This window comes from Solanum stenotomum, chromosome 5 (genome assembly GCF_019186545.1).
Source record: "Solanum stenotomum isolate F172 chromosome 5, ASM1918654v1, whole genome shotgun sequence".
Classification (NCBI taxonomy): Eukaryota; Viridiplantae; Streptophyta; class Magnoliopsida; order Solanales; family Solanaceae; genus Solanum; species Solanum stenotomum.
Window position 1 is genome coordinate 33,336,907 of NC_064286.1, and position 12,068 is coordinate 33,348,974.

Here is a 12,068-nt window from a genome sequence, read left to right on the forward strand (position 1 = left end):
GAGGGGGAAGGGGTTGAAGGATTTCAACAGCAAAGTCATGCGCTCATTAGCATCGACATGAGCTTGAATGATTTGTTTGTTAAAAGACTGAACTTCCTCACTGAGTGAGACATTTGTCTTCAACAGCTGTGCTTTTTCAGCTCTCAACTTTTCTACTTCCTCCTTATCCATAGAACTGGTACCAGGTCCCTTAGAGATAGTCTGCTGCATTTGAGCCTTAAGTCGTGCAATCTCAACCTACTTAGCATTCAAGGTTACAATAAGATGATTCAGCCCCCGCTTGAGAGATGCTTGTTGCTTAAGAAGATCAGACACATAGGACTTACCCTTAACCTTTCCCTCAGCCCATTCATATTCCAAGAGAGTTGCAGGGGAAAACATCTTCTTGACAGTACCAGGTACTCCTCTTCCAAGAGGTACTTCAAAGTGGTTTAACACATGATTCAGCAGATATCCATACGGTATGCCATGCTTGGCATTCTTCCAAGTCATCACCATGTGCATATGTTCAAGCATGATTGCTGGAAGATTGATGGCTTCTAGTTCATCCAATTTTTCCATGAGGAAAAAATCTGTACCAAATGCTACAGTTCTCTTCTCACTCCTTGGCACCAAGACCTTATTGATGAACTAAAACATCAACTGATATTCTCTTAAGAGGAATTTCTTGGGTAAACCAGCACGTTTTATATCCCCAGGCTTGGTAGCCCGTTCAGTAAACTCACTAGCAGGTTTGCAACCTTCAATGGAACTAATCCCTTCAGATGAAACACTCAAAATGATTCCCAGACTCTCTTTATTCAGATAAATTTTGACCTTTTTAACTTTTGTCCAGATCCCTCTATCATTGAGAAGCTCCATCTTATAGTAGAATTCCCTCACTTCAGGCTCATGTAGATAAGGTGTTGGAGCTTCAAACAGGTGTTCCTAACTTTGCAATGACACATAATCAAAAGAAGTAGACATACCATATTCTCTAAGGATTTCTGGATCAAACACCCTCCCATTCAACACATTTTGCTTCTCCATTTCTGCAATGCGCTCTTCCTTGGTTAACACTTTGTCCTCTACTAGCTTATGAACAGACGGACCTGGTCCCTTTACTAGTTTTGGTTTCCCAGGAGCCTTTTTAATCACCTTGTCCTTCTTCACTGGTGATTTCTTCACTGACTTAGGACCCCTTTTAGCTTTGACTCATTTAACTTCTGCCTCCTTCTTCCCTTTAGCCACAGCTCTAACAATTTCATCAGAATCTATCTCACTTGACCCTAGATGTAGAGGTGTTCAGGTAGGTTCCTCAGTAGGCACATGACCATCCCTTTTTCGTCTTCGATTTCTCTTCGTTTGGACCTCGTTTGCCGCCAAAGCATCTCCCATTAATTTCTAAGTCTCACCTCTGGTAACATATCTTATTTTTCTTCCTCATTTGGTCTGAGAATCCACCATTTTTCCTTTTTCCCTTCCTTTTTCTTTTCCTTCAAGACTCGTTAGGCTTATCGTCAAGTTTAGCCTCAGGCACAACATCAACTGCTTCCAGATCTGAAATTTTCATATTCACAGCATTTTTCCCTCGAACCCTTTTTTTACGCCAGACTAAAGGAGTGCCTTCTTCCTCCTCCTCCTCACTGTCAACATCAAATGATTTAAGAGTTTGGTCGAACACAGGTTGAGCACTATGAGGGACCTGTTCCAGTGATCTTAACTCTTGTTCGAATAGAGTTGGTTGAATGTCTCCTCTAAGAGAGGCCAAACTTTGGACTACCACCAATTCCTCTGCCGCTGCTAAAATATTGGATTTTGTATCCTTGTGCCCTCAGGAAAATCCCCTTCAAATAACCGCTCAGACATGGTAGATGACACAACCTTGGACACAACTTCTAGATCTTCAGAGGGTTTCTCAAGAGTGGACTTCATAATGGACTGGGCCTCGAAATTTGGAAATCTTTACCGAATAGAACTAAAGTTGGAGAACAAGGCAAAATTTCCCCAGAGTTGAGTACATGAAACGCCACCACTTTAGTATGGGTGTGACAAATTCAGCAGTCTCACCGACCCTAGAGACTGGTGTGGACGGAGATTCTTCTGGGGGAGGAATTGAGAAATTGAATGAACTGGAGTTTCAATTCTTTGGGAGAGAGGGAGCCCGAAGGAGAAGAAGAGTTAGACATTTTGTTTGAGAGAGGAGAGGAAGATTAAAAGAACGATGAGAGAATTTAAGGGAGAATAGGAAGAATTTGGGATGTTTGGATTCTCTCAAAAAGTTGTATTTAATGGGGTATCAGGTCTCCAAACAGTAGTGACTCTTGGTTATAAAGTGAAAGGACGTCTGAAAATGACACACTAAATGGGGGGGAAGACACGTGGAAGTGATCGTTGACAGAAAACTATGTAGCAAAAAGTGATACTAACCTTTAGGGGACCAGGTCCCTCTCTATAAATAGCCTTGTTTGTCTGATTAGATCTTTCCTTCAGCCAACATGCCATGAGTGTGTACCTGTTCCAGTGATATTAACTCTTGTTCTAACAGTGTTGGTTGAATGTCTCCTCTGAGAGAGGCCAAACTTTGGACTTCCATCGATTCCTCTGCCGCTGCTAAAATATTAGACTTTGTACCCTTGCCCTCATGCAAATCCCCTACAAATACCGCTCAGACATGGTAGATGACACAACCTTGGACACAACTTCTAGATCTTCAGAGGGTATCTCAAGAGTGGACTTCACAATGGACCGGGACTCAGAAATTTGGGACTCTTTACCGAATACAACTAAAGTTGAAGAACAAGGCAAATTTTCCCAGAGTTGAGTACAAAAGACACCACCACTTCAGTATGGGGTGTGACAAATTCAGGAGTCTCACCAACCCCAGAGAATGGTGTGGACGGAGATTCTTTTGGGGGAGGAAATGAGAAATTGAATGAACTGGGAGTTTCAATTTCTTAGGAGAGAGGGAGTCTCGAAGGAGAAGAAGAGTAAGACATTTTGTTTGAGAGAGGAGAGGAAGATTAGAAGAACGATGAGAGGATTCAAGGGAGAATGGGAAGAATTGGGGATGTTAGGATTCTCTCAAAAAGTTGTATTTAACGGGGTATCGGGTTCCTAAACAGTAGCAACTCTTGGTTTTAAAGTGAAAGGACATTTGAAAATGACACAATAAATGGGGGGCAGACATGTGGCAGTGACCGTTGATAGAAAACTGTGTAGCAAAAAGTGATAATAACCTTTGGGGGACAAGGTCCCTCTCTATAGATAGCTTTGCCTGTATGATTAGATCTTTCCTTCAGCCAACATGCCATGGGTGTGTACCTGTTTCGGTGATCTTAACTCTTGTTCCAACAGAGTTGGTTGAATGTCTCCTCTGAGAGAGGCCAAACTTTGGACTGTCACCAATTCCTTTATCGCTGCTAAAATATTTGACTCTGTACCCTTGTCCTCAGGCAAATCCCCTTCAAATAACCGCTCAGACATGGTAGATGACACAACCATGGACACAACTTCTAGATATTCAGAGGGTTTCTCAAGAGTGGGCTTCACAATGGACCGGGCCTCAGAATTTTAGGACTCTTTACCGGATAGAACTAAAGTTGGAGAACAAGGCAAATTTTCCCCAAAGTTGAGTACAGGAGACGCCACCGCTTCAGTATGGGGTGTGACAAATTCAGCAGTCTCACCAACACCAAAGACTGGTGTGGACAGAGATTCTTCTGGGGGAGGAAATGAGAAATTGAATGAATTGGGAGTTTCAATTTCTTGGGAGAGAGGGAGTCTCAAAGGAGAAGAAGAGTTAGACATTTTGTTTGAGAGAGGAGAGGAATATTAGAAGAACGATGAGGGAATTCAAGGGAGAATAAAAATAATTTGGGATGTTTGGATTCTCTCAAAAAGTTGTATTTAACGGGGTATCGGGTCCCCAAATAGTAACAACTCTTTGTTTTAAAGTGAAAGGACGTCTGAAAATGACACAATAAATGGGGGGAAAGACACGTGGCAGTGACCATTGACAGAAAACTGTGTAGAAAAAAGTGATACTAACCTTTAGGGGACCAATTCCCTCTTTATAGATTGCCCTGCATGTATAATTAGATCTTTCCTTCAGCCAACATGCCATGAGTGTGTACCTGCAATAACGTACCAGATGTGAATTCACAAACGATAAGTACTACAACTTGTATAGATACCTTCCCTCCCTAACATAGTCAAAAAGAGATGATTCATGCAAGCTTGTTCTGGAATCAAGTGATCTTGTGCTTCCCCAACTTCAGTCTGTTCTTGACGAAGTTTTCTTTGCTCAATGCCTTGGTGAAAATATCAGCCACTTGATCTTCTGTTTTGCAGTACCTCATCACCACATTTCTTTTCTCAATTTTTTCCCTAAGAAAGTGGTGTCTCACATCTATATGTTTGGTTGTCTTATGCTGGACAAGATTCTTGGCCAAGTTCATTGCACTTGTATTGTCGGATATTATAGGAATAGTGTCTGTGAGAACACCAAAGTCTTTGAGTTGCTGCTTGATCCACAAAAGCTAAGCACATCATGATGCAGCAGCCACATATTTTGCTTCTGCAGTAGATAAAGCCATTGTATTTTGCTTCTTGGTGCCCCATGAAATCAGTGATGACCCTAAGAAATGCACTATGCCTGAAGTGCTTTTTTGATCAATAAGAAAACCTGCATAGTCAGCATCAACATATCCAATTAAATCAAAGAAGTCACCAGAAGGGTAGAAGAGGACCAGGTCATGTGTTCCCTTCAAGTATCTCAATATTCGCTTGGCTACCTTAAAGTGTGATTCCTTTGGAGCTGCTTGGAACCTAGCATACATCCCTTCACTTAAAACTAAATCTAGCATGTTGGCAGTGAGATGAAATAGTGACCCAATGATTACCCTGTACACGGTCTCATTAACATCAGTCCCTTCCTCATCCATATCAAGTTTGACTCTTGTTCTCATGGAGTGTCAAGAACCTTAGCCTCGAGCATGCTGAACTTCTTAAGCAATTCTCTTATGTACTTCTCTTGGCATATTGATGTACCCTGAGGGGACTGTTTGATTTGCAATCCCAAGAAGAATGTAAGCTCCCCCATCATGCTCATTTCAAATTCGCTACTCATTAAGGCGGCAAACTCTTTGCATAGTGAATCTGAAGTAGCTCCGAAGATAATATCATCTACATATACCTGCACAATCAACAACTCCTTACTTCTGGACTTCAAAAACAAGGTGTTATCAATTTTACCTCGCTTAAAACCATTTGCTAGGAGGAATTCTGACAAGCGCTCATACCAAGCTCTAGGAGCATGTTTAAGACCATACAAGGATTTATCCAATTTTTAGCACGTGGTTTGGTAGATCAGCATCCTTAAATCCTGGGAGTTGTTTTACATATACCTCCTCTTTCAGGTACCCATTCAGGAAGGCACTTTTGACGTCCATTTGAAACAGCTTGAACTCCATGTAAGTAGCAAAAGCTATTAAAATTATGATGGCTTCCAATCTGGCTACAGGTGCAAAGATCTCTTCATAGTCAATCCCTTCCTCTTTATTATACCCCTTTACCACCAATCTTGACTTGTTTCTGGTGATGATTCCATGCTCGTCAAGCTTGTTTCGGAAGACCCATCTAGTCTCTATGATGGTTCTGTTGAGAGGTCTGGGGACCAGGTGTCACACTTTGCTCCTTTCAAACTGATGAAGTTCTTCCTATATTTATGTTACCCAGTCAGCATCCTTTAAGACCTCTTTGATGTTCCTGGGTTCAATAGTGGATATGAAGGCTGAATACGCAACTAAATTCCTTATTTTAGATCTAGTTTGTATTCTAGAGTCAAGTGGAGAAACAAGATTTTCCAGAGGATGAGAAGATTGATGTTTCCATCCAGACTTTCTTGTTATCTCCTCTTCAAGATCAGCAACATATTTATCTTCTTCAGGCTCTTTGTTCTGTGAGTCTCCTTCTTAAACTACACCAGAGGGACCATGTTCCTCTGTGGGTTCTGCATTGTTTCCTTCCTTTGAAACCTATTCATTGCGAGGAGTTTGGATTACCCTATCTTGTTGACCCTTCATTAGTTCCTCCAATTCAATGTCTTTATTATGTTCAGCTACGTTCTTATCATCAGATTCATCAAATATCACATGCATACTTTCTTCAACACACAAGGTTCTTTTATTGAAAACTTTGTATGCCTTGCTGGTAGAGGAATACCCAACAAACACCGCTTCATCACTCCTGGCATCAAACTTGCCAAGATCATCCTTTCCATTGTTCAACATAAAGCATTTGCAACCAAAGGGCTTCAGATGAGCAATTGAAGGTTTCATGTCATTCAGCAACTCATACGAGGTTTTCTTAATTACTGACCCGATGAGACATCTGTTTGTAACATAGTTGTGTTGACTTCTCCTGCCCAAAAGTTCATTGCAAGTCCTGAGTCAATCAACACGGTTCTAGAAATATCCATCAAGGTCCTGTTCTTCCTCTCCACAACCCCATTTTGCTGAGGAGTTCGTGGTGCAGAGAAGTTGTGATGAATTCTACTTTCAGCACAAATGCCTTCAATTTGATTATTTTCAAACTTTGTACCATGGTCTGATATAATGCTTGCAATTTTGCAGTTGACCTTCAGTTGAATTGCTTTGGAAAAAATGATCAGTAATCCAGCTGTCTCTTCCTTCGTCTGCAAAAACATGTTCTAGGTAAACCTTGAGAAATCATCAACAATTACCAAAATGTACTTCTTGCCTCTTTTGCTTTGAATTCTAACAGGTCCACATAGATCCATGTGGAGAAGTTCTAGTTGTCTGGTTGTGCTTACACCTTTCTTGGTCTTGAAAGATGATCTCGTTTACTTCCCCCTTACACAGGCATCACAAACTTTGTTGTCAGAAAACTTCAGCTTAGGCAATCCGTGGACCAGGTCCTCTGCAACAAGCTTGTTCAGCAATGACGAGCTCACATGTCCCAATCATCTATGCCATAGATTTGCATTGTCAGTCTAAGCACTTAGACATGTGAGATTGTCCCCTTCTATTGAGTCAAGATCTGTAACATTCATATTTTTGACTCTTTTGGCAAACATAACAACTTTGTTAGTTACATAGTTAGTAACTAGGCACCTGTCAGACAAGAATTTAACTTCATTTCCCTTATCGCATATTTGAGATACACTTAACAAATTGTATTTCAAACCATTCACATAATGAATATTGTCTATGGAATGTTCTGCTGATCTTCCTATTTTCCCAATTCCGAGAATGAAACCCTTTTTACCATCACCAAATGATACACCACCACCCTGGTAGGCTTCCAAAGAGATGAATTTTTTAGTGTCTCCAGTCATATGGTTTGAGTATCCACTGTCCATGTACCAGCACTGACTGCTTTCTCTCGTTGCACAAGAACCACTTATTAGACTTAGGAACCCATTTGAGATGGAGTTCCCAAAAACTGTCAAAAGGTTTAATAAGAAACCTTCAATCCATGGGGGCAAAGTATTCTTGCTAACATGGTAGCTAGGACCAGGTACCTTTTTCTTTTCTACATTTCTCTTTCTTGACTTGAGGAAGTTCTCCTGGCTTTCTTTTACTCTTTTTAGAGACTCACATTTTTTCTTCAGATGACCATTTCTTCCACAATGGGTACACAAGATTGTCAGAGACATAGACATATTTACTGTGAGGATTGTAGGGAGGTTCTATCTGTCAACAACCTAAGCCATTTTTATTGTTGAACTTCTGATTAGATAAGTTTGAAAGGATCTTAGACGAATCAGTCCATTTCAGGGAATGGTTCAGTTCTTCTTGGTCTTACTTAGGTCCTTCATTAATTGAGAATTCTTTTCAAGAGAGGCAGCTAAGTTAGACTCAGATGCCTTTAACTTCTCTTCTAATTCGACCTCAAAGCTATTGAGTTTTCATTTCCCACCCTTAGAGGTACTAGGTCCCTCATTAGGCTGCAAACTCTCAGTTTCTAGAATACTTATCGTAACACTTATTTCAGACATTTGAGAGTTAAGGGCTGTGTTTTCATCCTCACATAGACTCAATTTTTCACTTATCAACACATTCTCAGTGATTAATTCATCTACTGAGTCAATTAGCACTGCAACAAGTTTTCTCAATCTTTTAATGGATAAAGTATCTAAGTCACTTTTGAGATAAAAAAGGGTTACCTCATCCTGGTTCTCTTCGTCATCCGATTTTTCCATCAGTGAGAAAATGGAGTTGAAAACGGTTTTATCATCTTTGATAGCCATCATCGAGACATTTTCATGGCTGTCTTCTTCTTTCTCAGATTCGCTAGAGCCATTTCCCCAGACTGCAAAGGCTTTCTTCACTACTTGATCAGCGTGAGCCTGTCTTTTAGCACAGTCTGGGACCTGGTCTCTTCTACAAGGTTTGAAGTTCTGAGTTTCCTGCTTCTGGCATTGACAGTCCCTCATGAAATGTCAGGCATTGACAGTCCCTCATGAAATGTCAGGCTTCCCACATTTGTGGCAAAGATCATTTGCATTTGCTACTCTGCTGTAGACCCTTTCTTCTGGAAACCTCCATGCTTCTTGATTATCTTATGGAACCTTCTAGTAAGGTATGCCATCTCATCCTCCTCATTTGACCCATCATCCAGAGACATCTTTAAAGCTACTGATTTCTCCTTCTTTCCTTCCTTCATAGTTGCCCCTATTGCCTGTTCAACTCGTAGGTTTAAAGGTTTCCAATTCCATGGTGAGTACCTTTAAATCTCTGACTTCAGTGATAACATTCATTTTGCTCTCCCATGACTTGGGAAGTACCCTGAGAATTTTTCGAGCTTGTTTGATTGGGTGAATAGGCTCACCAAGACATCTTAGTTCGTTGGTAATGGAAGTGAACCTTGTATGCATCTCGTGGATGGTTTAACCTTCCTTCATACTGAAAATTCTCATATTGAGTCGTTAGCATATCTACCTTGGACTCCTTTGCTTGGGTCGTTCCTTCATGAGCTGTTTTGAGATAGTCTCATATTTCTTTGGCCGTCTCGCACGTAGAGATTCTGTTGTACTCATTTGGACCAATCCCACATACTAGCAGCTTCTTTGCTTTATAGTTTTTTTCTATCTTTTTCTTGTCAGCTTCATTGTATTCCCTTATGGTTTTGGGAATCACTTTGGTGAGTTCTCCTTCCACTACATCTTTGGTGGGAATGTATGATCCACAAGAATTACATCCCACATCTCAGTATCTTCAACATTGATGTAGTCATGCATGCGCGTCTTCCACCATCCATAAAAAATGCCTGTTGAATCGAGGTGGTCTAGTGGTGGACTGACCTTCTTCTAGGCTTGGTGGAGCAGCCATTTCTTCAGGATCTTTTCTTTTCTTGGTGTTACCCAAATAGAAAAGTCAAGCTCTGATACCACTTGTTGAAATGTATGCATCCACTAGCTACGATAGGACCAAGCCCTTAACACAGTAATGATAAACAAAAGAAGATACTGAAAGAAAAGATAGCACACATAACTTTACGTGGAAACCTCCTTGCTCAAGGGAGTAAAATCACAACCTGTCTCACAGGATTTTCAAACTGTTTTTACTATTCTTCTCAAGCAAATGTAAAATACAGTTTACAACCACACAAGTGATTAACCTTCTAATCTCTATTCTAAGCAATACAAACTATTACTTAATGAGCCAAATCAATGCTTGCATTACCTACTATTCTAACCCTCACTGATTAATCTAGACTTTTAACGTAAGACACAAAGTTTCCCTCAACTAAGTTCTTATAGTGATTCACACAAGTTTTGAAATGTTTCTAACACAAGTGAAACGAATCCTACAATGTAAGCACAAATACAAGCAATCAAAATAACAGCAGGTTCAAAAAGCAAATCATCAGTCTATGAAGTCCCTTGTTGTTTTGTTAAAGCTTGAATGTTCTCTCTTTGAATGAATGATCTAATTTGTTGTTTGTGATGTTGAATATATCAATCATAAAGAAGTATTAATTGTTGGACAAACAACCTCATCCATTCTGATTGGTATGGTACTCTGACGACCTCACCAACCTCTGACGCGACAGTTTTCCACCTGTATAGCACATATACCTGGACGAGCACACTCTGCAGAGGACCGGGTCCCTGCATTTGTGAGGAGATCATCAAAACATCTGGGAACAATAATACTTATCAACATTTAAAAGAAAGAAACTTTGATTTCTAAATAAGTTTATGAGTTCAGAGATATTTCAGAGCATTACCTCTTTTAAGAGAATCTATTGAGTAATTAGCTCAAATTGAGAAATAGTTATGTTTTATACATTTGAGCATGAGTTATATATTATTAGGAGTAGTATTAAGCACCGATATGGAGATGAGTTCAGACAACTTACATTCATCATAAACCATGTAGCCAACATAGGTAATGGGTTTACTTTTTAGACAATTCCTTATTGCTTTTAAGCATAGCTTAGTGGATCCACTTAGGTGAGGTGTTCTATTCCCCGGCAAGGTATAGGAAAGTTCTAGCAGCGTGGGCGAGACGATGCATCATCACATAGCTCATAATGATGGTTGTCTGTTAGAGAACCTCCCAAATAAGACTAAAGAGTATCTTATTATATTTTTATATATCATTGAGTTTATATCTTTTGTTTTATGATGATTAAACATTGCATCTCTTATTATTGCTATTATATTGGAGTTGAGTTGAGGTGAATTTGTCTTCCAGTCTTATCATTTCAGTTGTCTATGCTTTTAGTTTTCCCCTTATATGCTTATACATTCAATGTGTTGACGTCATTCGGCCTACATTTTTTCATGAAAGATACAGGCGCTCAGGGTCATCAAAAGGCGCTTCGTTGATACCATTTGCATTCAAGCTATCTTTGGTGAGCCTCCTTGCTTTCCGGAGGGCTTCACACTTATTTCTTGCTTTTGTTAGGTTGTCGTGGATTCTGTCCCGACATCTATTTTAGTATTAGAGGTTTCATAGATAGTTAGATGTTGAGGACTCTGTTGTTATTTCCTCTTCCTGTTGAGATGCTTTAAGATCTTGAGACAATTGATTTTATAACTTCATAAGTATTTCCAGATGTTCATTTTAGTTGAGTTTGATTTAGACTATAAGTTTAATAATGCAATTGAAGATCCTATTTCTATTTGAGTAAGTCTTCCACTAAATAGTCAGTCAGGCTAAGGGTTCGCTTAGGTAACAACGATGGTCAAAATGTTGACAAAGGTCGTTTCGTCAAAATATTGACGAAAGTTAACATTTAACAAAGAAACACAAACAAAATGCAAAAGCTAGACACTCAACCCGATAGCTTCGGAACTGAACCAAAGGTCATTCTTGACCAAGATCGGCATTCCGGGGCTAACCCCACTGAAGGTATTTGATTCTGAGCACTTTTACCAAGAAAATTGACCAAAGTTAAACTTTAGGCAAGGCTCTAAAGCTAAAACGCCTATCTGCACCAACTCCAACCGGAGCCTCAAAACCCGAACCGATCCACATACTAGACCAAAAAGACCCTTTCGAAAATGATGAAACTAACGGAATTTCGATCCGATGCCAAAATATCTATATGTCGATGACTAAAGTCAACTCTTTCAATCTTAAAGCCTCCAAACTCAAAAACTAGCACCAAATACAACCAAACACCTCGGGAAGCATGCCATCAAACCCAACATCACACCTAAGCCATAAGGAAGCTACACGAAGGGACAAAATGGTAAAAACATGTGAAACGCATAAATAACCCACGAGGGTCATTACAGGATAGCTCAGTGATAGAAAGACTCCATGAAGAGTTAGTGCATGTGTGTTTGTAGGTTTGATTCTTTCTCACCGCAAGTAGTTATGTTATTTTTCAAAAAGCTTTAATTAAGTAATGTCTCGCCCTTAAAATAATGATAATTCATTACTTTCTAAATTTATTAATTAAATAATTAAAATTGTTGATGAATTTGTTATTTTTGAATTGTAATTTATTAAAATAATTCTTCATTAGTGACGCCAAATGAATGTGTTTTCTTTTTTTACTTATTTTTACTTTTCATTAAAAATTTAAATAAAACGTAAAAGTAATGC

At 39.6% G+C, this 12,068-nt stretch overlaps 1 protein-coding gene across 1 annotated transcript; it reads right to left on the bottom strand.

The window, feature by feature from the left end:
• Nucleotides 1–4,529: 4,529 nt before the first annotated feature.
• LOC125863870 (secreted RxLR effector protein 161-like) lies at nucleotides 4,530–4,925 on the bottom strand. The gene has a single exon (XM_049543845.1). The coding sequence runs from the start codon at nucleotides 4,923–4,925 to the stop codon at nucleotides 4,530–4,532; it is 396 nt and encodes a 131-aa protein (XP_049399802.1).
• Between the last annotated feature and the right edge of the window lie 7,143 nt (nucleotides 4,926–12,068).